Raw genomic sequence first — 26,151 nt, forward strand, 5'->3', positions numbered from 1 at the left:
AATAAGCAATCCTGAGCTATGATTCATTAAATAAAGAGCTGCTTTTCACCTCATTCATGCTCATATGTAATGAAGTTTTAGATTACAAAAATTTACTTAAAAAACATCCGTCTTTCACTTAGCTTTTACTTGGTCAAAGTTTGCAAGTTCAAGTACTTTGAAAAACCTGTTATCCGGCTTAAAGCACCGCCAGCATAAGCTAAAGCTCCATTCCGTCTCACAACCAGAGGGCAAAACGCCGCTTTTGTCATCCCACATTCCTTTTCATCCTTGGCAAATGTTCCACGCTTTTCGCCCCACCGAACGCATGCGCCGACTTTCAAAACATACATTCCAGTACAGAACCGTCCCTAGGTGCGTCCGCTGTAAACTGACTCGGGGGGAATCCGTTTCTGAGTGCGTCCCTGCTGCGCTCCAACCATGCCCAAGCACCATGGATTCCAGGATCAATGCTGTACCAATACTGTGACACCCACGGGGACGAGGAAAAACACAGACGGCTTGGGAAAATTGATAGTCCTGCAGCAATTGTGTGTCGAGTCTCGTGCGTGTGTGATTACTTGGAGGAAAGAAAATTTTCTCTCCAAGGCAAAAATTGCAAAAATTTGTCCTTAAACTTGAGAAAATTCACTGCAGAAAGTGGAGTTTTGTTAGTTTGGTTGTGGGAAAATGTTTTCTGGATGATTTAATGCAAACGGTGTAAGGAAAATCACATTTAGTTAGAAATTCTATGGAAAAAATTGATTTCTCAGATGAAGTGAAGTGTCCTCCCTCAGCATCCCGTGTCTGACCATGAGAACGGTCTAGAATCCTTGAGCAAAAAAAATAGACCGCGAGTGTAGTACTTAGTAGATCGATTGCAGAGACATTCTTATAGGCAAGTGGAGGTGAACAAGTGCACAGTTATATGAGTAACATCAAACCGCATCGCCATTCCGCACAACCAGCAGGGACCCGTCGCTAGGTCCTGCTGCAGCCCGAACTCGGAAACTATGGATGGATGCCAAAATGAGATTGATTTTGAGGAACTAGAGAAATTATGCAGTGACGACGCAGTTGCTGGTAGCATGGTACGTACGAGCCGCTTCTGTGTTAGTATGTGTTTAGGACTTTTTTTTTCATTTTTTGTTCCAAAGCGAGACTGATGGGACCCGGCGCTGCGGAGATCGATCGATATCTAATTTTGTCTCACAATTCCATGTGGCTTTCGATCGATTTTTTTTTCAAGCATTCAATCCACCAAATGTCTAGGTTTTTACAACTAATAGTATAACTAGATTAAACAGCCTATCCATAAACTTGCTTTGATTTCGCAGCATAAAAAAATCGCAATCGAAGCATTTTATAGAAAGTAATCCGCAAAGAAATGGGCGGTATAGCGAGCTCTGGGCGAAAGGGAACGCCTGTTCGGTATAGGTATAAGCACCGAGCCATGTGAAAGCGAATACCCTGCGTTAGACTATTTATAGCCCCACGAAATCTGTCGCTTTCAGATCGATTCAGTTATGAAACTAACTCAGCACCGCCATAAGCCGTGCGGTAGGGTAGAAATAGAGAGGTCACCGGAAAGCCAACAAGTCGATATCGTGGCCAAACTCCACCCATCCTGTGCACGATCTGGATTCAATTATATGTGCTTCCTTTCGCCTTCGATACCCACTGAGAGAGTGCTGCATCTACGATGCATGTGAAAGTGATACTTTTCCGCAGTCTGATGCAATATTAGTTAGCCAGTTGAACGAAAAGCTTTAAATCGTAATAATTTGCAAATCTCTATCATTATGATACATAACTATCCGCAACGGCGGCTTATTGTCCCTCATAAAGTGCGAGATTTAATCGGAAATATAATCGTTGCTCTCAAAAACCAACGTCTAACGTAATAACGGAGTTGTTAAAAGGCCCGTCCATCAAACCTGCAATTTAATAACGAACTGAGGCGTGTCTTTTTTCTGTTGCACGATCTCCATCGTATACAATGTCATCTCTCTAAGAAAATTGCATCAATCGTTTACTAAACTTATTTTGGTTTAAAATTTTTCACTTCATTTCTTCCAGATTGAAGCTGTAATCATGATCATCCAGAGTTCAATTAAAATATAATTGTTTCAAATTACTCTCTCTTTCTGTCTCGTTCACCTAAACGAGGGAGCTTTTACTGCAGTTAATTTCCTCTCGTTGCAATCGTTTGAAATTATGGGCCCGTAGTTTGCCACCTGAAACCGTCCCACGATGAAAAGCAAACCATAAAAACGTGAGTGCCCATGTATAGATCTCGTAAAGGAAAATCCATGTCAGTTTCATTTGGTTAAACGGCCGACCATTTGGACCGGGGCAATTTTTGGCTGAAGCCAAAAAAACACCGTTTTTCCTTTCTCCATCTACCTGAAGGTCTCATTATTTTTCAGAGGTAAAATTTATAGGTAAAACACAACCACAATAACGATGAGCGGTTTTTAATGCTCTAAAGCAAATTCTGTGTTCACTTTTCATCCGGTTATTGTTTTTCGATTACCGATCTTTTCCGGGCTGTCTGTTGCCAAACAAACCAAATCTTTATTATAGGAACAATATACAAATGAACTCTAGTTCCTTTTCATTTTCCGGCTAGTTTATTCCATTATAATAACCTTTATTTTTGGCACTCGCTCAAAGATATAGTTTTCACTTGCTCAAACGTAATCGTATGCATTTGCGAAACCTCCCATTAATATCAAGTATTCCCTCTGTCATGACCCAAAAACCCCGTACCCTGCTGCCAATCTTGGTCCTCATCTTATTTCTCATTCTCGCGCCCATGTTTGATATCTTGTTTCGCCCCACAAATCACATCTCATGAAACGGCCAGCGCGAGACGCGAGAAACTGAAAAAGTTTAATCGAAATGAATGCTTAGAAAACCAATTAATCAAGAGCAACGTGCCGGCACCCAGTGGACTGCAAAAGTTATGGTTTACGAGCCAGACGGGCTTTGTTTGGTAGGACAAGTTTATACTCTAACGGTTCTTAGTAAGATTTGGTAACCTTTCATGTAGCCGACCAGACAATTCAGTACCCGGTTACCTTTACTGTTTGATAGTCATGACGAGATTTGATTTTGGTAACAATAACACTGGTCGACAAAATGAAAAAAAGTTCATTCCAAAAGCTCAAACCTAAAAAAATTCAAGATTATAACTATTCAACCATTCCTATGAATTTTGGTGTCAACTTACGTAAGAGTGTCGTATAGAAATTGCTCGCCGGGTTTGTCGCTTCAACGTTATGTTTACGAGGAAACTCATTTGAGTCCCTGAAAAAAATCTGTTTCGTAGAAAAACTTTTCGATGATTCTCTTTTCGTCATTCCTGGTTCTTACAATTGGTTTTCGATAATTTTGCTTTTTTCAATTCTGATCTCTGAAGGCATTTTCCAGTTTATATTATTGAACGCGTTTCAAAAAACTCTAAATTTAGTTTGAACCCACTTTTAAGTCTTCGTGAGTGGTCTTTGGAAATGGCTAATCATGAGTTGTAGTTGAATGCAGCTTGAAAATTTTTCACTTTTGTCATATTTTCTATATCATTTTGAGGTTTTGTTGTTGACTTTGTGCTACCCGATTATTGACCCTCTTCACCAGTTTCGCGCAGTTATTTTAACTCGTACAGTTTTATTTTTATTTAATTTCTTTCGACTACTGTCATCGAAACACAACGAACATTTTCGCTTTCATACGAGTTCATAGACTGTTACGATAATTAAATGCACTTACGATTTTACTCGGCTAAACTTTGGCTGCGTCCCGTTGTTTACATTCGAATGAAACAGATGTCATTTTTTTCAAATTTTGCGAGAATGTATAAAAATAGGGACCTTTTTTTCGACCAAAGAAAACGAATTGTGCACAAATAAGACACCGTAAGATTATTTCGATTAGCAAATAAGCCAAATAAGGAAGTATGCGTGTCTGGGCAGTTCAAACTGCATTGCGGAAGTATGGTGAGGAGTAAACGTTTACAGATGCCTCGGGACTTAGTAAAAACTCTAGGCCTGGTGACCCCACAATGGACACAGGATGATAGGAGATCACTACAAGCGACATCATCCAGTATAAGTACGAGATGTGGTGAAAAAAATTGGTATTCCATCGACTTATGTTATGTATGCTGGTAAAGGATGGTCCTACACACTCGTCGGGAGCAGAAGCAGCCAAAACAAAGCACAAAGCTTGCTGAATCAGTAAAACCGAGTGCTACGAAACTTTATGACAACTTTCTGACCTATAATTCGAGGTGTGTATTATGGATGACGAAACCTACATAGAATTAGACTATAACACTCTACCAGGACTGCAATTTTATACCATGCCGAAAGAAATGTATGTCCCTGAATCAGTTGAGGCCTCCGCAAAATTTGTCAAAACAGGTTATGCTTGGTAAGCTATTTGTGAAAGTGGGAAAATGTCTCGTCCATTCATTACAACTGACACAACAATTGGTAGAATCTACGTGAAAGATCGTAAACAAAGAAGGTTGTTAACCTTGATTAAAAAAAGTATTACTTTTTTTTGTACAATCTTTTGGCACAATCTTGCTTTCTGCCATTACTCTAAGGATGGGCTAGTGTTTAATAAAACCATTATTGTATAAAATTAGAGGTATAGAACCATTAATGTCACATGTGTGCCAAAGGAGATGAATCCACCAAACTGCCCTGAAATTCACTCTATCGAGACTTTCTGGAGCCAAACGCAAAGCTGAAGAAACCCGCGTAGGTACCCGATCAGAAATAATATAAATTGAATATAAATTTTAGAGAAAATATTGTTATTGAGCATACAATTATCACTTGTTTCGTTTTATTCAGGAATGAAAGTGTGTTCACAATTTTCGGAACAGTCTATAATTGAGAATGTTTGCCCACCTAGTGTTCTTAACTTCTTTTATTTAGACAGATATTCAAGTTGCCAAAAACTCTTCTGAACAATTCAAAACAGGCGCTCGCAGTAGGAAAAAAAGTTTTATTTTAGCAAAAACTTTTTCGTGTCTAACACTGTTTCACGTTAAAAATGTTTCAAAAAACAGGAATTTCAATCTACCTAGCGGTGCGATCTAGCCTTTTTCTTTCAAAATCTATTATTTGTTGATGTTGATCGGCTCATAAAATCAATTCTCAGAAGGAAAAAACATAACAAACTGATACTTTTCATGCTTTTTTTTGCTCAAAATTACCAACAGCGCAATTACATCAAATATCACATATGAAAATGTGAAAATTGAGAAGAAATCAATAATCTATCTCTCATGAAAAGATCAAATCATTTGAGCAGTTCATAATGATAATATAATCAAAATTTCCTGTAGCAGCTTGCAAAGAACATACAGGGGAAAACTTTGAACGCCGATTACTAGAAACAATTTTTTTGCTTAATTCGGTTTGGCAGCACGTCGACCAATTGATCTTATTATTACTGTTCTCTTCGTTTCTAAGGTGTGTTCGACTGTAGATTAGCCAAATAGCACATATGATGGGTTGGTTTTGAACAGGGATGATGTTCAGAACTCAGAATCCAGCCTCCATTTTGCAATCCAAGTCATATGTCGGTTCCTACAATACGACCATATAAAAAAAAAGTTCTGGTATTCAAGAATCAGTTTAGAGTCGACAAATCAATATGGGTATTTCCTATACCCAGAGGCCAAGAATCGACCCAAGACACAGTTTCCATCACCTTGCTTCGGGATGTTCATGTCATACCCATACTCTAAGTGGCCCACCTTTTTTCAAGTTATATCGTTCTTCCAGTTTCGCGAGTCACAAAGACATTTTATCCTGTATATAAAAAGAACGTACCTGCGAAACGTTGTATCGTGTATTTTCTTCGGTTGCAAGACAAAAGGAACACTATCAAATTCTTCTCGTGTCGAATGGAACCAGATAGCAAGAGTGTAGCACTCTTAGCCACGCAACAGTATATAACTCCGTATTGTGTTGAATTCTGTGGGTGCGGCTAGGGGATAGTCTCAAGACGTTTCAATCTTTTAAATGAAGAATAATAAATTTTCCACAAGGAAATACAGAACCTTCAGAAGAGTATGCCAACTTTTGATTGGCATCAGGTTGGTTTTGTACATACCGCTGTTTGTGCACAGTAACGGGTGACAACTAATTTTTTTTCTGCTGCTGTCAAAAAAGATAGATGCATTTAAAGGAAAGCTAATTTATTTCTCATGAAGATACATTTATTATTAACGGTAAAAGCTATTGGACATTTGTGAAAGGTCCGTAATCGGCATTATGACTTAGCTTTTCCAATGATTTCTAAACAAAAGCGGCCTTCACGTCGATTTTTCGGATAAGTATATTTATAGGAACTGAAAATCCTAAACAAATCTTCGATTGCATTTTGAAGAGATTCGTTGGGTAGCGTATTAAAAGTACAAATAGGGTCAAATGATTGTCCAGGAACGTTTGTGTTTTTTTTGACATAATATGATGATGCTTAATCTGTCCAAAACATTCGACGTGGTGTTTTTGGAAAAAACGGTATCAAAATTTCCTTCAAACATTCGTTCTGGTACTTATCTTGATTGATAGCCAGGCTAGAACCATGACTAAGACAAATGGAACGAAGACCTTTTAAGTCCATTACGTTGGCCGGTCTCTTCATTATTTTTCTTGCGAATTATTGTCAAGGTTTGCAGAACAATATGCACAGTAGAAGCCGAAAGATTTTCGCTTTAAAATGGTTTACCGTGAGCTTTTTGCCGAGGGTTTTGCGCAGGTCTGCTCTCTGATCCGACGCCAATTTTAACAGAACTGGGCATGCCTAAGCAAACTAAAAAATACTGGCATGAAGAGGAGCGAGAGAGAGCTTATATTTTCATACTCTTATTAGGCTCTTTTCTCCCTGAACTTGTTTATTGTTGAGTACGGGAACCTCAAAAAATTGTGAACATCATACTTATCAGAAGCATTTTTTTTCTCTGTGTAGACTCACCACTGTGACCAGAGATATTCGATTTATTGTGATATTGCCCAGGTGTTTTCTGTACTCCGCACTTCATATTATTGGCAGTATCACTAATGAAGTAAATGATTCGCTTTTTCATTTATATCCGCGCTTGTGTGTGAGAGTTTACCATTTCGTTTCAAGCTTACTACTTTGCTATTCCGAGCCTCTTTCTATTCTACCAATATAGCCAAATTACAATTCCCTGGAGTGAGACTACACCTAACGTTCCTCTCTTGCCAGGTTAATTCTAAGAGGGACCTGTTATGTCAAGAGGAGTCTTATCGAAACCTCGTTCTTTTGCTATTATCGCCAATTACCATTCCCTCGAGAGGATAAATTTTCCTGAGATCAGTTTTATTATAAGAAGGACTTATTTTGTCAAGAGGAAGGTGTCTCACCGAAACCTTGTTCCTCCTACCAACACCGCGTCTCAATCACAATTTCCTGGAGAGGCACTTAATGCTTCACCTCTGGTCAGTTTTATTATAAGTAGGACTTATATTTTGTCAAGAGGAAGGAATCTTATCGAAACCTCGTTCCTCCAGCCAAGACCAAGAGAACTATTATACGTTACTCAGACCAGTTTTTTTTTTGTTAGGATGAAAGTCAGTAGGGGTACTATAAAATTCAGCTTGAAAGAAGGGTATGTAGTGGCGAGCATGCGAATAAACCCATGTTAAAGTCCTCCAACAACCAACTGGCCTGATTCTACTAAATTTCGAACCCACGGCCATCCTCTTATCAAAGCAGACTATGTAACCTTGCGGCTACGAAGCTCCTTTCCTATCAGAACCATTACATATAATCGATTTCGTACAACACAGCTCATCTCAGAATTTATAGTCTTTAGAAAAACAGGGTTGAAAATTAACATTGAGAATTACCTTATTCATTTCCACGAGAACTTTCAGCGGGGCGACCCTGCTGTGGAAAGTTGAAAAATAATGTTTTTTCGTGAATTGTTTTTGGGATGTTTAGGATAAGGTTAAGTGCTCGGGAATTTTGGCTATTGATTAATATATATTTAAAGATGTATTTTGCATGTCGTGGGTGCAAATATAGTGAGTATCAGCATCAGCATCAGCATCTACTGAACTGGTTTGGCTGAAATTTTTTCCTACCATGTAAAAATGGATTGTATAACTTGTTGCATAGCCGTTTTACAATATCTGACTTTTCAATTTGTTATGATTTTTTAAATAGTAATTTTCCATGGAAAAATTTAATTTTTTTCTAATGAAGAAATTTTTATCTATCAGTCGCCATTTTGAATAGGCCCTTTTGAAGTAGCAGTCGCAAGTCTACATGAAGATCTGATATCATAAAATTAGAGAGGTAATTTCAAATTCAAAAAGAAAAGTTTCAGCGGAGATTACATGCTAAAAAACATTATTTTTTTAACCAATTTTCCATGGAATGTCTTGCTAGTCTCATTAAACCTTTTTATATTTATCATGTACATATCATCAGCATGTTGTACGAGTTCAAACCCAATTTTTACTATCCTTTTTAGATTATTTCCATTTAAGTAGCTAATGCACATCTACTTGTACATATGGATTTTTTGTGAATTTTGAAACGTTATAGGATGAAAAATGCAAAATTTCGAGTTAAGTCATAAAATGTGACATCAGTGCATTCATTTGCTGTTTTGGTAATGCTTAGCGGAATTTAGTAATATTATTTGTTTGTTTAACGTATATATATGATTGATTTGGATTTTTGTAATCATTGTATACTTTGCTTTTATTTAGTTCTTTTCAATGTTCTCATATTTCTGTTTCTCATTTATTTACATGTTTGATGTACTTTTTTGGTTATTTTCACTGTTTTTTTTGTTTCAGGTTTTTTTGTTTTTTAAATTGTTTTTTTTTTTCACCATTTCCAGTCGTACATTGTTTCTTTTCAATTCAAATTTAATATTTACCGACTATAGTATTGGGAATTAAATTTTTCTTTTTGTACCTGTTGTAATCATTTTCATATTTTTCTGTAGTTTATGTAATTTAATAAACGTTTTATTTCTTTTCTAGCTACTCTTACTTAGCATTTTTACATTTTTAAATTTGTAATTTGTTATTTCACCAACCCAAGTAACCAGAATAAGTTAACATTTTCTTAGTATTTTTCGATTTGACGAAAAATTCCGCTACAATTGATGGTGTTTATTGACAGTTTCGAACTTTTCTCTTAGCTAATACTTGTTTTTCTTTGAACAGAATTCGTTAATGTTTTCTGTATTCTTTCTATATCCGACCAGTAATTAAGTTTGTAAATTTTTATATTGTTTTCTGTCACTGACAGCTACTTAAACTGAAGTTGAGTTCATTCTATTTTTATTATGTTCTAATCTTTGAAATGGTTTGTGATCATATCGGGTTTTTCACAATGTTTTCTTAAGCATCCTACTGTATCAAATAGTGCTTCATGTAATTTTCTTTTCTTTTCTTAAGTTTATTAATGATTATTGTTTCACAACCACCATTTTTTTTTTTTTGAAAACCTTGTGTCCTGATATTTCAGTCTTAGCAATTTTATACCATCCCTACTATCTCCCAGTTGGTCTCGAGGTACGATGCCGGTTTAACAAGCCAGTCGTCGTAGGTTCGGGTCACGGCTCGGGTAAGACTGTTAGTGTCCGTAGAATCGTAGCACTAGCCCCGCAATTGTCCTGTACACTAAACAGTAGGCTGCGAAGTCTGTGTATAACAAACAGAAGGTCGAGTTCCTAATCCGAATGTAGCACTAAGGCTTCGCTTTGCTTTGGCAATTTCATATCATATTTGGTTACGTTTGATTTCATTAGTAATGCCTCTCGTTTGTTTTAATTTATTGTCTTTAATGAATTATTCTAAAACGTGAAACATTGATTCATTCGGAAAGCTTATTTGCTGTAAAAAAGGCATATCATTAAAAACTTTAAAACATTTTTAATGATAAAAAAAAGACTTTTTATCGAAGCGAGAACTTACGAGAGGGCAACTTACAGTTTGTAAAATTTATATTAAGCGCAACGTTTACATCTGTTTCAACATTGGTTTTGGTCCATTATTTTTTAGGTGCTTTTGATTGATTCAAAGAAAAATTATGTATTACTTTATTCGGTACAATATATGTTTTCATTTACTTCAGAGATCACTAAAATTTATTCATTTATGTATTGTCTAAAAAAATCACATCCGTAGCATCGCTTGCTATGATGCATACGCTCTTTTAAAAAGTTACTCTAGAGTTAAAATAAAATTTTCGTCCGCAAAAAATACTCAGTTTATTGGCCGTACGCCAAGTTTTGTTTCGAAATGGTCGAGTTGCTCTGTTTAAAGAAATCATTTCAAATCTGTGGAAACTCAAGTAGTATCCAAAAAGTTTGTTTTAGTATCATGTTATCTAATAATATAATGTACTAGCTGACCCGGCAAACTTCGTCTCGCCCATTCTTGTGTTCAATTTGATAATTCTTAACCTTTCAAAGCCATTGATTCCTTGCGATTTGCTAATAGTCTGCAAGCGCACGACGAATCAGAGATAGAATATGATCAAAGTCTAAAGACAAATCGTTTGAAATGATTGGTTTCATCGGAATGACAACGTCCTAGACTTTTGGCTTTTGTACATCACCTTTATTCTGAATATATATTCAGATATTGGGTGGTATTCGGTCATTTTTATCTGTTCTTCTTGTATCAATCTGATTCCGGAAAAACCCATATTGGATGGTATTCAGTTATTTTCGTTGTTTTCCAGAAACTGAGAGTGGATCTTCAAATTCAAAATGGTGTTCAGGGTCAATGCTTGGCTTCTATGCATCATCTCGATTGCGGAAATATCCATATTGAGTAGTGTTCGTTCATTTTTGGCAGTTTCCCAGAAGTTGCCATCTTACAATTCTAAATGGTGTCTGAGATCAGTTTTTAGCTCATTGCATCATTCTGGTTCCGGAGATACTCATATTGGGTGGCATTTGGCCATTTTCGGCTGTTTTCTAGACACCGGAAGTCACCATCTTAGAATTCCAAATGGTGTCTTTGGTCGATTTTAGCTCCTGTGTATCATTCTGGTTCCGAAGATACTCATATTGGATGGAAATCGGCCATTTTAGGCTATTTTTCAAAAAACGGAAGACGCCATCTTTTTCAAAATAGCCTTTGGGAACAATTTCTGGCCTCTGAACGTCATGCTGGTTAAAACACACTCATATTGGATGGTATTTGGTCATTTTCCGCTGTTTTTTGGAAACCGGAAGTTGCCATCTTGGATTTCAAAATGGCATTTGGAGACAATTTCTGGCCTCTGAGCGTCATGCTTGTCAAAGACACATCCGCATTGGGTGGTATTTGGTCATTTTCGGCTGTTTTCCAGACACCGGAAGTCGCCATCTTAAAATTCAAAATGTTGTCTGAGGTCGATTTGTGGCTTCAGTGCATCATAACAATTCAGGAAATACCCATGTTGGGTGGTATTTGGTCATTTGTCGCTGTATTTCAGAAACCGGAAGTCGCCATCTTAGATTTCGAGACATGCCAGAAGAAGGAAGAGTGTCGAAACATTTTGGACATGTTGTAAGACCTAATAACATTCACTTGCCAAATTTGGTTATATTTGCTTGTTTTGTTCTCGAGCTGTGCGAAATTTGAGTTTCATTTGTATGGGACCCCTTCCTTATAAAAGAGGGAGGGGTGTCAAACCATTATGGATATATTTGTTACCCCTAAAACATTCACCTGCAAAATTTGGCTCCATTTAGTTGGTTAGTTCTCGAGATAAGCAGAAATTTGTGTTTTATTTGTTTGGAACCCCTCCCTTACAGAAGAGGAAGAGAGTCGAACCATTAGGGACATATTTGTTACCTTTAAAAACATTCACATACCAAATTTGGTTGTATTTGGTTGATTGGTTCTAGAGCTGTGCGAAATTCGTGTTTCATTTGTATTGGACCCCTCCCTTGTAGAAGAGGGAGGGGTGTCAAACCATTATGGATATATTTGTTACCCCTAAAAACATTCAGCTACCAAATTTGGTTCTATTTACTTGGTTAGTTCTCGAGATGTGCAGAAATTTGTGTTTCATTTGTATGGATCCCCTCCCTATCAGAATAGGGAGGGGTGTCTATCCAATATGGACATATTTGTTACTCCTTAAAACATCCACATGCCAAATTTGGTTCCATTTGCTTGGTTAGTTTTTGAGATGTGCAGAAATTTGTGTTTCATTTGTATGGGACCTCTCCCTTCCAGAAGAGGAAGGGGTCTCTAACCATCATAGGAACCTTTCCCGGCCCCTAAAACCCCTACACACAAATTTACACGTCGATCGGTTCGGTAGTTTCCGAGCCTATATGGATCACACAGACAGACAGACAGACCGACAGACAGACCGGACTGCATTTTTATAGGTATAGATTGAGAATAGAGGTTAACTACCAAAACTGATAAAAAAAAGCTACAATGAACAACAAAAATAACTTGTATACTGCATAAACTCGGAAAAACAAACAACTAAACGACCCACAAACAACAAACCGATAATTGAATTGTAAATTGAGAAATCTGTTCTCCATTCAAAGGTGATAGATTCACGTGATGGCGCCCATCAGTCTACGAAAGGCTTGGTTGCTAAACCTTCCATATTGTAAAACACTTTGCGCAAAACGTACCACACAAGTGACACTGCCGTAAACACAGCAACAGCGGCAATTGGCAATTTATGTTTACCGTGAGTCACTCGTTTCCCCCCAAGTGCATAACGTGGGCGCCATTCAGTGGAGCGGTCTTTAATTACAGGTACAAAAGATACCCATTTCGTGTACAACCAAGCACTCGCTCTTATTCAACCGACAGAAAGTGAACCAAAAGTCAGAGTTCGCTGAAAGGGCATCCAATTGAAATAAAAAGAGATGTTTGCTTTTTATTCCACGAGGCTCCTCGGCTGTGCGCTCCAGAATAGGAAATCAGATCCGAGCCAATAACATCCAATCAACCGCGAGTCAAAAGGTTGCATGCAAGCATGGTTCGAGCATGCTTTAAAATGCCCGACGGCACGAGTTGTGGGTGGAGCGGGTTGATGGTTCACACGAGGAATACCCGTCAGAATGCCGCCAGCCTGACCATGGCAGCGTGCCACACGCGGGAAACGTCGGGGGACTCGCAGCGCAAAACCGCAATTCGAAACGCTGAACTACGTTGCCCCCGAAGCCAATCCAGTCGTGGTAGGGAAAAACAAACCTAGGTGCTTGTGCAATCCTGCCCTGTCGTGTGTTTATCGCACAGCTGTTTCAAGGCATGTTTTCCTACTTCCCATTCCCATCGCTTTCCTTCGAGTTACAAGTAAGTAGACACGACGTAAGCCGCTTCGGCATCTTCTGTAAGCGACTTGGCTATTGATTGAGCTCCGAAGGTATGATCCATGAAAGTGCAATGTTACGTTTGAAGAGGTTAGCACCGACCATGCAACGGGGTTTTGGCCGGATCAAACACGTGCTAACCTCCGATAAAAGTAGGACGGGTTCGTATTATGGACAAAGTGGTAATTATCGTAAATTGAAAGAGCTTGGAGGCAGTAAGTCGCTGGAAAACTGTTCATCTCAAATGTGGGCGAATGTTTACTCTGTGGGAAGATGTGGTTAGCCAAATTTGATCTGATTTTTTATTGGGAACTACATCGTAAATCACATCATTCACCATGCATTGACAGAAGTGACCTTGACTTCGGATATCAAGGCTCAACAGTAATTAAGCTAAACAATTGGTTTGCGACAGCAAACGACTTTTACTCTGCTACCTTTCTCCATGGTATTATCGATTTTGCTATAAACAGTTTCAGTTAAAGGTGAAAGGTCGAATCGAGCCTTCGTTTTATATTGTGGAAATATATTCTTTTCTCGATCTGTTTATAGGAAGGAATTTTCGTAAGCCTTATGGTAAATTGATTTTAATATTTGGGACTAGAATTTTTGGTGTTTTGTTTCGTCCACTCTTCTACACGTCAAGATGTTAATGGATGTTAATTGTGTGAGTACTACTTCTAGCCTGCAGCCAGTCAAAGTCGTTCTGGTATTCTATTTTGGAACCGTTTTCGCTATCAAGACAATCGTTTGCATTTGTCTTTGCGTGAGAGACCGCCTCGTAAAAGAAACGGCGAACGCACGCTGTTTAGTGCTATCGTAATAACCAAACTGACGAAGTTGCTTTTTCCTCTGTTCTCTTCCCCATGTGTGCGCCGTGACGTCAAACAGGGTCAATCGGAAAGTAAGAAATCATCCAAAAAGGCAGCGGCCGGCCTCGAAACCAAGGGTACGGCCATGTCCTTCGGATTCAAAAAGCACAAAGTACACCAGTCAGGAGCGGGCGGAAAGCTACCCGGCGCACTCGGTGGCACCGATGGCCAAACGGTCATTCCAGGATCAGTTTCGGGAACCGGCGGCTCATTCAAGAAGGTGGGTGCCACCAACGGGAACCATCTGTACGGCGGAGCTGGTTCGGAGAAAGAAAAAGCGACGGAAAAGGACAACGCCACAGTGATCTCCAACCCCGGAGTGGAAGGCATTTTTAGCGATAAGAACGGCAATATGGGTGAGTAATAATTTCAATTTCTCTAAGTTTAATCGCAGTTCCGAAGTTTGTTTGCTGTGTGTTAGTGAGGTCATTTCTTTTACCGTGATTTGGGGTAATATACTGTGAGAAGCGAAGATTTTTATCAAATTATTATTTGATATTCAGTTCAATTTCGCAACTAATTACAGTGGTAGAATAAAGATAATAATCATATTATAGTGTCAAAAAAGCATTACATACAGTTACAGTTGACGCCTGGCAGTCTGCTACCAGTCGGATAGTGAACTTTTTATCGCAAAATATACACACACCCTTCGGGCCAGCAGGCAACGTCGAGATGCCACTTACTATTCCCCACGAGTACCGGCAAGTGCGGGTATGGTGTGGGCTTCCACCATTCAGCAGAGCAAAGTTTAATTACAGACACAAAAGGCTGTGAGTCCTTGAGAATATTCAACCAACATTTTTCACTGAGCTATTTTTTTCTCTTCAAATCCAGTCGACAAGAGCTAAAGTATGGTGGGAGAAATTGAAATGAATTTCTCATCTACTGAAATAGTTATCCGTTGATGTTTTTGAAACAAAAGATTTAGTCCGAATGTTTACAATCCTATGTGTGAGATCCCCCAAACATCGCGATTAGAATTAGATGATGCAAATTTATTACTACTCCAAATGCTAACTTTATATATTGAGTTGTGTGAGAAATACTCCGCTTTACTTAAATTTCTCAAACCCAAGTAGACATGGTAACAACATTTCTGATTCTCTACTGTTTACTTCAAACAATTTTATACATTTTCATACTAACATTCCTGAAGTTTTTAAAACGGATGATAACCTTGAGAGTCAAATTGAAGGAAAAATAAAATAAATATGTACTTTAAACAAATTTGTTTTCAAAAAATTCATTAGAACCGGGAGCTAGAAAAGAATACACAGCAATTTAAAGCCCACTACATCGTATAAAATGAAAAAAAAAATGAAATTATCAACTCGATTATATTGTATTGCTTCTATTTTATATCAATTAAAATTTATGTTTCACGATCATTCCGAAACCAAAACTTAAACGCAAAACAACCATTCTAAACATTTCATTTTTGACCTTTTGTCCTATTACCATTTTATAATATCTTAAATTATTGATCCCCATGACGTTTGCAAAATCGGTTTCAAAATCGATTTGTAGGTAGAAATTGAAGTTCTGTTCCCTTAAATTTGGCGGAAGGATTTTCATCCCAATATTTTTTCATCACTTTGTATACCTCGTTATTATCTTGCAACGCAATATTTCAAATCCTTCGCAAATTTAGTAGCGCGAGCCTTACATGGATCGTTTACTCTAAAAAATTTGACCAACTTTCCAGCGAGTACCAAGCCGTCCTCCAATTTTTCTTGGCTGTTATCCGTTACCATTTTGCAAAGGACATCGTCGTCAACACCCGAGTCAGCCAAAAGCTCGTCTATATCCATAATCATCAAACCCCGGGCCACCTACAACATGTGCTAAAAGTACAATTTCGCTATCATCGGATTTGCTAGTACCTTTGACACACCTAACGCAGCTTGGCAGTGGTCTCTAACATGCATTCAAATGCTACTCTAATGAACTGAACACACTCTAGCATTGTAATTTTTTTCCATGCTAAAGTTACAGTCATACTAGAATCATCTTCTATTTGGCTCAAAATGTACCGTTAGGTTGAATTGGATTCAAGAAAATTTGAAACAATTCAACACAAATCTTTCTTTGTTTTAGGTTTCTTTTTTATGACTCTTTTAAATTAGGAATTATGATTATGTAATACACAGAAAAAAATTAAAAAATTGTAGCACAGTTAATGTACGTACCTGGATTTGTGCTTCTATTAATATTAACTAAACACTGTTATAATTCCTGGATCTAAATGGTTGAATGAATGGTTGGAAGAATACTACCTGAATGCAAAATAGAAAGTGTCGATTTTTTTTGTAATCTATTGTCTATGACAAGAAGAACTTAAAACTTATGCCCTTTTTCTTCAAGGCAGGTTTTGACTTCCGGAATGAAAAGGTTGTCAAACCATACCGGTAACAAATGCTTCGTAAACCATGCCTTAGAGTTACACATCCAATAAACCGGACTAGAAAAAACGTGCTATTTTGTTTCCAATATTATACCAAATGTCTTTGGAGATATTAAAGAAAATTATATATAAGCTCTTTTGGTCTAAAAATATGGATTTATAGAACACGTAAACAATCTTGATGTGATCACAGTAGGCATGGTTATGAAATTATACCTTGCAGTCGTGGTGACGTCTTGTCACGCGAAGTTCATTCGCTGTCGATACACGTATTCTTTTCGGCTCTAAATAACCTACGTCTAAGAGTTTTAAAAAAATTGAAGAAGTTCAGGAGAGACGGAATAAATCCGTCAGTGAATATCGACAATTTCATTCAAAAAAATACAACCGCTTCGTGAACATCGAACATGTTTTCAAACTTCTTTCACTCGTATCTGATTCGATGATTTCTCTGAATGATAAAACAAAAGATCATCTATTTGATGAACTTCCTAGTGAACTTCAAAATCGTATAGTAGATGTAACAAGAAGTTTGAAAATAAAGTTTGAATTCAAAAACTAATGCTTGGATTTTGAAGATATTTCATGAAATGTATGGAGAAATGAAAAGGAATAGAAACAAAACATGATTAGTGTCTAAAAAAGTATCCTATTTGAAAAAAGAATTTTGAAAGAGTCCAAATTTAATTCTGTTTAACATCTCCAAAGACATTTGGCATAATATTGGAAACAAAATAGAAAACGTACTTCTAGTTTCGTGGAATTTTACAAAATTACTTCCAGAGTAAAAGCTTCTAGGAGTTTCGGGCTGAAATTTCATCTACACACATCAAGTTTAGTGTTCTTGCAGCCCGGAGAGTTTCAAGTTGCGCTTTTGTGCGCTAATTGAGATATGCCATTTAAAAAATAAATCATCAAAACTTTCCTTCCCAAAAACTATAGGCCACAGCCGCCCTATTTCTGCGGCAATGGTGGGATTTTAAAAGATTTATTATTAGAAACTCATAGAGTTTGTTAGTACACTTGAAAAAATAAAAAGGATGAAAATCAAAGTGTTCTGTCCATTTTGTCAAAAAAAAATCAATATTCCATACACAGTGGCTTCTTGAAGAGTTGTGACTTTGGAAGAGTTTCATATTATTGTCTGAAAAACAACTTTATAAAAGAAACCTTCATTCCAAATTGAAAAAATGAAGAAAGTAAAATAATTTTAGTACTAGTTAAGCACACGTTTAGTACAAATATTTTCATACAATAATATTGAACATTGCCAAAAACACTATTTCAAAAAATCAACACGATCCGGAATTATTCGATCCGGAGATTTCGTTCCGCTAGATTGCATTTTTGGACCAATGTGCACTAGTTGAATCATGGCCATTATATTACCGGAGCATGTTCCGGCCATATATCCGAAACCAGTTGACCGATTCCGGCCATCCTCCTCGGCAACATTAAGGACCATAATACCTTTCTTTTTAGCGGTTTTTTCACATTTTGACATTTTTAAAATTTTTGATTTTTCACATTTTTGACATTTTTGTCATTTTTGACATTTTTGTCTTTTTTGACAATTTCGAAATTTTTGACATTTTCGGCATTTTGACATTTTTGAAATTTTTGAAATTTTTGACATTTTTGACATTTTTGACATTTTTGACATTTTTGACATTTTGACATATTTGACTTTTTTGACATATTTGACATCTTTTACTTTTTGGCATAACATTTTTTCTGAACATTTGTTCATCAATATAAAGGTCTTTCCATACGAAATGTCCATACGACTTGGACACGAACATCACGGATTTTTCTCAAAGTTGGGGGAAGGTTTACTTTGTAAAAATCCCAATTTTGGTGTCGATTGGCTTGGGACCCCCCTCCTTGTTGCATATTTTTTGTCCAAAATCTCTCCTTTCTTTTTCTCACAATTCATACACGTAAGAAGTCCGAAAAATACTGATAAATGGTTTTTAAAGAAAATGGGCCAGGGAATCTAGAGAAAAGATTAATTTTGACTGGAAGTGTTGCCAGAGATAGATTATTTTATATTTGAATAATAAATTGGCATGTTTTATTTCAAATTTGCCATTTTTTAATTTAAATTTGATAGTTTCATCGTGTTCCTCGGAAAATATCAAGTAAGAAAACCTTATCACCCCGAAGTAATATGAGCGATTCTCGAGTTATAACATTTTTACGAAAATATTTCTTATTTCTGAATACTTCTTGATTATTTTTTCTTACAAATTATAGACGTAAGATGTCCGAAAAATACTGGTAGGTGACTTTTTAAATAATATTTTAATAATAATAAACCAAGGAATCCAGAAAAAATATAGTTTTCGACCGGAAATGTTGCCAGACAGATTATTTTTGTATTTCAAATCCAAATCAACATTTTTTGGCAAATGCAGGCAATTTTATCTCAAGTTTAATAATGAATTTGCCGGAAAATACAAATTTAGTTTGCAAATACAAAAATAATCCATCTGCCAACACTTTCGGTCAAAAAAAAATTATTTTTTTTGGATTCCTTGGTTTATTTTCTTCTGTAGTCACCTACCAATACTTTTCGGACTTCTTGCGTATATGAATTGTAAGAAAAATTAGTATGGTTTTCTTGAAAAGTCACCTACCAGTATTTCTATGAATTGTGAGAAAAAGATTAGGTTTAAATAGATTTTGTACAAAAAATTTGGACAAAAAAGACACAGAGCAGGGAGTATTCTTAACGATAAAAATTGGGGTTTTTTCAAAGTGAACCCTAATGAATAATTCCCCCAACTTTGAGACAAATCTGTGATGGTCGATGCCAAGTTTGTGCTTTTTCATGGTCACTTCTTATGGAATTACCAAAAATAATTTTCGATTTGGGATTGGGACAATTAATTTACAGTACGAATTTACATTTTCGTTTCGCAATTCCTGTTTTCGATATTGGATTTTTACTTTTTAATACCAAAAAGCTTGGGAACCACTGTACCAGAGTATTCGTTAATCTGACGGCTTTGGATTATAAGTTACATGAAACGAAACGGGAATCGTTAAATAATTGATTGATTTTCTACTCAAGAAAAACTCTATTGTTTATCTGCTACGTCCCATATTACACCAAGTCACGGTACATAGCTTCTATTGTTGTCTCTAACCTCACTTATTCCAGCAGTTTGCCTATCTTATCTAATAATAGCTCGCTATGTATTTTGTTTTGACAAAAACATGATGTCTATGTCCTGTCTTGTGGCCGTTTTTGGCTGCTCGTTAAACCAATCGATATTCATAGTTCGATGTACGTAAAAGTTTGCCTCGCATGCACGCACGCAATCTTGTGTTATTTATTATTATCACTACCAAACGTTCCATCCCGACAGGTTCGACCGATACGATTGACGACAGCTCAGCCAAAACGAATAACGGTCGATCGACGCCACGTCTTCAGCCGCCGAAGAAGGATTCTTACGGAGCACCGTACCGGAACAATCGGTTCGGGTTCCGTTCTACAAACGTAGTTCGACCAGCTTCGGTGGGACTGCAGCCGAAAAGTATTGCCGACTATGACAAGCAACATTCCAGCAACAATAACAACAACACTATTCACGCTAATAAGAATAACAATAACAACAATGTATACATAACCGACAAACGCCGGTCAAAAAGTGCTTCATCAGCGGCCACGGCTCGCACAACATTTACGCCATTGCAGCAAGCGCCGGCCCAGATCCAACAGGAACGGGCGTCCGCATTGCCACATCCCGGCATCGGTGCACTCCACAAGCCGCTGCCGAAATATCAATCGCTTAACCAGCCGACGAAAATAACTCCATCTGACGCGTGCTCAGCAGCGACGAACGGCGCGCAACAAGTGATGATGAAATGCGATCAAGCAGAGCATAAAAATACTTCGCACCATGCACCGGCGGCATGCAGCGGAAGTAGCGACGATCCGCGCTCACATTCAACGGTGAATAATGCTAACGGCCGACAGTTCGTCTCGACCGTCGACACCGCGCAGCAACATGTCGCCACCGGTTCTATGTGAGTATCCTAAACCCAAACATTGATGATTCACTCACAAGATCGTAACCTTCTGCTCTGTTATTCTTTATTTATTCAATTTTGTAGAACAAAATCTGCACACACCAATGGACAAGAAACGGCTTCGGTTGCCAAATTTACACTGCACAGTTCCAGCCTCCCGAAGCCACAGTATCCAGTACCGATCAGTCTCCCTTCAGCCGCCCCGCGCTATGACATGGATCCGAAAGGTGCCAAACAGGCCGTCAACATAAGTCGCAAAGTCACACTTCAAGGAGGTCTACCACCGTATCAGGTGGAACGATCATCTGACGGAATGCACGATCTAAATCGAGAACCAAATCCTAACGTTGACACCAGTTCCATTATCCGCATGCCTCGCCAGCGCTATCGTAACCTAGAGATGATCATGAGTGGCCGTCACAAGTTCGAAGTGCGAGACCTGGAGACGCTCACCGCGGAACCAATCGTGCCGCTAGCGCTTCCCAAACTTCCCAGTGCATTTAACTCGTACGGCCTGCAGCAGCCGATCGGTATGACCGGTTTGGTTCGATCCACAGAACTCCCCCGACAGCTGAGTGACGATATCGACATCAACGACAATCGATACGAATCAGAGCAGCACCCATCGGTTGACCCGCTGGAACGCAAAGACTCAATCGCTTCGTCCGATGTCGAGAGTCTCGAGGAGGAGGAGAAACTCACCAGAGATAATAATTCCTCGGAAAAAAGCCTAAAGGGAGCGATTTTGCGCGATCTGCAGTCCGAAGCGCATGGTGGCAGTAAGACATCCTCGCCGGGAAGCTCGCGTGCATCGTGGTGCAACGCTGGGGAGACAATGGCACCAAAGGAGTGCAGTAGTTTGAGCTTGAGCAGCAGCGAGGGCACTAATAGGCAACAGCGGAAGCCTCCGATTGATCAGGAAGACATCAGTTCCGTAACCATCACCGCTGGTAATCCTTCACTAATGTGTAAGTTTTTGCTTGTTGTTATAAGACATTTTCCTAATTAAAACGCATTCATCAACAGCTTCATTCTCTGCGGCCATCCCGATGGACATTTCCATCAACTTGGACAGTATTTCGGAGGTACAGAACAGCTTCAACGATAATACTGCTTCCGATCTGCCGAGCAGCAATCAACTTTTCCGTACGGAGGAAACCAAGTTTGCCGAAATGGCTGCTGCAGTAGATGATGCCATACTGCTGGATGATGAGACTTCCCCGACGGACAGTCTGGTCAGCAGCTGTACCGACTCGGACGACATACGTAAACATCGCAAAAAACCGGTGGAAGGAAGAAACGATAGGGACAAGGAGAAGGACATCGACGAAATTTCCCCCGAGCTGGATGAACTCACCAGCCCAGTGTCCCCGGGTACTCCTACCCATGCTTCGAACTCCCTATCGCTGTCGGACGGTGGAAGAGATTTTCTCATCGATGACGAAATTGCCGATCAGCCCGCGTTGGTTTTTGATGAGCCGGCTCATAACGACAGCAGCATGATTGACCTGGTGTCTCTGAATATGAACGCCATTGATGAGGCAGCGACGCTCCGTGATTCGGTTTCATCGTTGAACGCTAACAACAATAAAAACTCCGCGAAATGTGCTGCACCGGTGCCAAAACCTAGAAAAATTATGCCGGATGCCTACGAATCACCGGCTCCGATGAGGAAGAACAAAACCCGTTTATCCCGGGCCGAATCACTAGACACACTCTCGCCGTGTGATTCGATCGCGTCGGATGATTTTATGCTGGATTTTAACAGCAGCATGGATTCCATTGATAGGTAATGTGTTCCCAAAGCTTACCATAAAGATAAACTTTACTGATTCCCTAATTTTTCAGAGCACCTCGATCCATTGCCAGCGAAAGCGCATCGGCGCTTCACTCGATGGATGAACTTCAGCTGTGGTCCGAGTTGGAAAACAAGGGCGGCCAGCTGATGCACGAGTGGAGCAAGCTTTTGCGTTCACAGCGAGCCGGCAGTAGCGCCAGCAGTAACAACCATAACGCAAGCCGCGAAAGCATCACGTAAGTAACGCCACTTTTGGTTTGTCTTCCATTCCGTCTAGCGAATCAAAGAGAGAGCTATCAGCTCGTGATGTTCGCGATCGTTTGTGAGCGAAAAGTTTACCACGATCAGTGAGAATTTAATTCTGCTGGCCGAGTTTCATCCTTTGTAAACTTTTACAACAAACCTTGAGGAAACTTTAGACTGAAACAAAATAAATTGTCATCTTTTGGCAACAGTTAACCTAGTTCCATCTACTGATTATGTTATGATCAACTAATATATTGCAGTTTTCTCTTAGTTGGCTTAATGTGGCCTGATTTTTGGTTTGCTAATTTTGCAAACCTGTTTTCAATAAATTCAATTGAGCGAAATTCAATATTTTGCCGATGCTGCTTTACAATACATCCAATACATTACCTTTTTCGATTAGTCATCTACTTTAAAAAATAATGCTCAACAAGATGGTGTAACACATCAATGAAAATCTCTCATCTCATAAATTGCTCAGGAGTACTTTTAAAATACGAGCAAAAAAAAATCTAAAATTTACATTTACTGCTCTTCTAAACATAAAAAAAAATTTGGCATAAAAAATTGATAGCAAAATTGTTAATTTTTATTCTGGCTGTCTACCAGAATTTCAAATCTGATGGAATTCCAGTCCTGAAAATATAGTTCCATCAGATCTTCCCGATTTTTCTCCAGGACGCATGAAGTCAGAGTTAAGAGATAACAAAGCAATTCCGAAGAAGGAAAAAGTCCTCATGTCATATGGTGCAGAATATAAAAAAGCTCAGATATTTTCTCTGCCTACTTGTAAAAGTGGAAAATTTCTCCCAATGCTTCTAAAACTTTTTTTTTCAAATCAAACCTACTGCTGTTAGTGCTGTTTACTAGAGGGACTAGAGGGAGAACCGTACAGAACGCACCCGTGGAGTGAGAAGGCCCATGCTGATAGTCCCCAGAAACACTCACACATGTGGCTTTAAATGATGGATTTTCCCGTTTTTCTAAAATAAACCCAGCTTTTCTAAAATTATCATACAGAAAAAGGGCATAATTAAATGAATGAATCATTGAAAAACTCAAGCTTCTTTACCACTAACCCTTCCTTTGCACTGAGTTCTAGAAAACCTTGGTGTAGCTTACTCAGAACAAAAATAAGTCACTCTAGTGTAATAAAACTGGCCAGAAGGACGCCCAACGAAACTTCTCCAGGGAATTTTATTGACGATATTTGACAGGAGGAACGAGGCTCGGTATAGTAGAGCAGTAAGTGCGTAACAAGAAGGGTAAAATCATATTACACACAACCACGGATAAAATAATAATAAGCATGCCACTTCTCAATAGCGGTATTTCGAATAATATTAGTGCAGGACTTCTAATATTATAGGGTACTCTCCCAGACGGTCTCGAGGTACGACGCTGGCCTAACATTCCAGTCGTCTTGAGTTCGAGTCTCGGCTTGGGAAAGGCTGTTAGTGTCAGTAGGATCGTAGCGCTAGCCCCGCAATTGTCCTGTACACTCAAAACAGTTGGCTGCGAAGTCTGTATATAAATAAACAGAAGGTCGAGTTCCGAATCGGAATGTAGCACCCAAGGCTTTGGCTAGGTGCAGGATATAACAGCTACCCGGGCATATCTCAAAATAGATCAACAATTCTGCCTGCAGTTAGAAAATCCATACAGGAAAAAATATTAGGGAAAAGTGAGTTAAATAATCAGACAATTAAAAAAAAACTAGCATATGACAAAAATTTACGAAAATAATAACGAATCCATTAAACGTAAGAAAAATATTTCTAGCCATCAAAAGGTAGTCAACGTATAAGTACAGTAAGGTCTTTTTAGGCGGTTTTATTTTTCGCATCTTTTTCACGCGGATTTCGGGATTTATGCGTTTTTCACGTGAATTTCGGAATTAACGTGGTTTGTTCACGCGGATTTCGAAATTTATGCGTTTTTTAAAGGGATTTCCCATAAAAGACCTTCTTTACGCGGTATGGTTTTATTTTATACAATTACTGAATGTTCACGGATTTGGCCTAACCTTTTTATTATCAATTTGAAGGGAACATATGATTTTATACATGGAGAAATTTTAAAAAGCATGTTATTTTTATGTTTGAGTAAGGCTGATACAAATTTTGAAATCTTTAGATGTCCAAGGGTATCAAAATTAGTCAAGGGGAGGACGAATAAATAAATAACACCGAGTCGAAAAAAAGGAATATCTTTGATAAAACACAAACCGTACAAATTACGACGTTTGTAACTTACTCTCAAATAAATGTTAAAAAATTACACTTCATTATTATTATTAATCATTCTGCTTACCTTTTGACGACACTCTCGCTGTCACTGGACTTGTTTGTTGCTCAATTTAGCATATGCGCTGTCGAATAATTAATAATGTTAACACAACAGCTTGAAATTTGTTTATTCCCCTTCCAATTTTCAAGAATTTTGAAGGTAGGGGTAAAGTGACATAAAATGTGAATAAAATTTGTAAGGGCTGAATTCCATTAAAAAGATGACAAAATTCATAGTAATTTGATACATTCCGCATGTAGAAACACTCAATTATTTTTTGGTTTTAAATCTAGAGATGATTACCTTTAATTAGATCAAAAAAGATCAAAAACTGATTAACTAGTTCAAAAGTTGTGAATTTTTGAAAATAACTGCAACTAACAAATCCGTTTTTATAATCACCCTTTTTCGGAGCTGGTCGCCCTAAAGATCCAACGGAAAAATACGGGTTTCATTTCCAACTAAGATTCATTGCTGCAATTTTGAGCACAATTGAAACACTTAGAGTGATCAATTCTCTCTTGTTTTAAGAGAAAATACCAAAATAATCTGTGTGCTTTTACATGCAAAGTATATCAAATTACTACAACTTTTGTCATGTTTTTGAATTAAAAATTGAGTGAATGAAATATAAAAAATATCATATTTTAAAAAATTTCTCCATATTTAGAGCGAAATGTGCTCATCAAATTGAGACCAAGAGATATTTTTTATGTTTGCCCCAAAAAGAACGACAAACAAATGAAAAAGGCATATTTTTATGAAAAAACATTAATAGAATTGAGATATTTACAACATTAGCATTGCAAATCATTTCTCTAAAAAATCCATGAAAATCGTTCAAAGCAGTTTTAATGTAAAAATTGAAATGAAAAATCAAGAGTGAGAAAAAATTTTTTCAATCTAAATCGGTTATTTTCAAAAATAGAAAAAAAAAAACTTTTTACTGCAAAGCTGCCTAAACATAATGAGGCTATAAAATTGCAGAACAACTGTTTTCTTCTATCTACAAAGATAAAAAAGTTCGATACTTGATATCATCGAAAATTAGGGTCACCCTAATTTTTGATAAGAACTGTATCATATGTAACAAATTTGTAGATAAAAAACAGTTTTCTCTGAAAACATTGTTATCGAGCTGTGGATCCAAATTTCCTCCTAAATT

General features: G+C 37.9%; 1 protein-coding gene across 8 annotated transcripts in view; it reads left to right on the forward strand.

Moving 5' to 3' along the window:
• LOC129726143 (serine-rich adhesin for platelets) overlaps positions 1-26,151 on the forward strand; it is a 217,588-nt gene that overhangs the window by 138,234 nt on the left and 53,203 nt on the right. For 7 of the 8 annotated variants that reach the window (XM_055682826.1, XM_055682827.1, XM_055682828.1 and 4 more), the window contains exons 3-7: positions 14,225-14,561; positions 19,987-20,650; positions 20,738-21,621; positions 21,680-22,442; positions 22,502-22,687. In XM_055682826.1, the coding sequence (XP_055538801.1) occupies positions 14,225-14,561; positions 19,987-20,650; positions 20,738-21,621; positions 21,680-22,442; positions 22,502-22,687 (2,834 nt within the window). Of the gene's footprint in view, positions 1-507; positions 1,071-14,224; positions 14,562-19,986; positions 20,651-20,737; positions 21,622-21,679; positions 22,443-22,501; positions 22,688-26,151 lie in introns of those variants that run through there. The other variant, XM_055682825.1, reaches the window with a different exon arrangement.

Source organism: Wyeomyia smithii, chromosome 2 (assembly GCF_029784165.1).
Source record: "Wyeomyia smithii strain HCP4-BCI-WySm-NY-G18 chromosome 2, ASM2978416v1, whole genome shotgun sequence".
Classification (NCBI taxonomy): Eukaryota; Metazoa; Arthropoda; class Insecta; order Diptera; family Culicidae; genus Wyeomyia; species Wyeomyia smithii.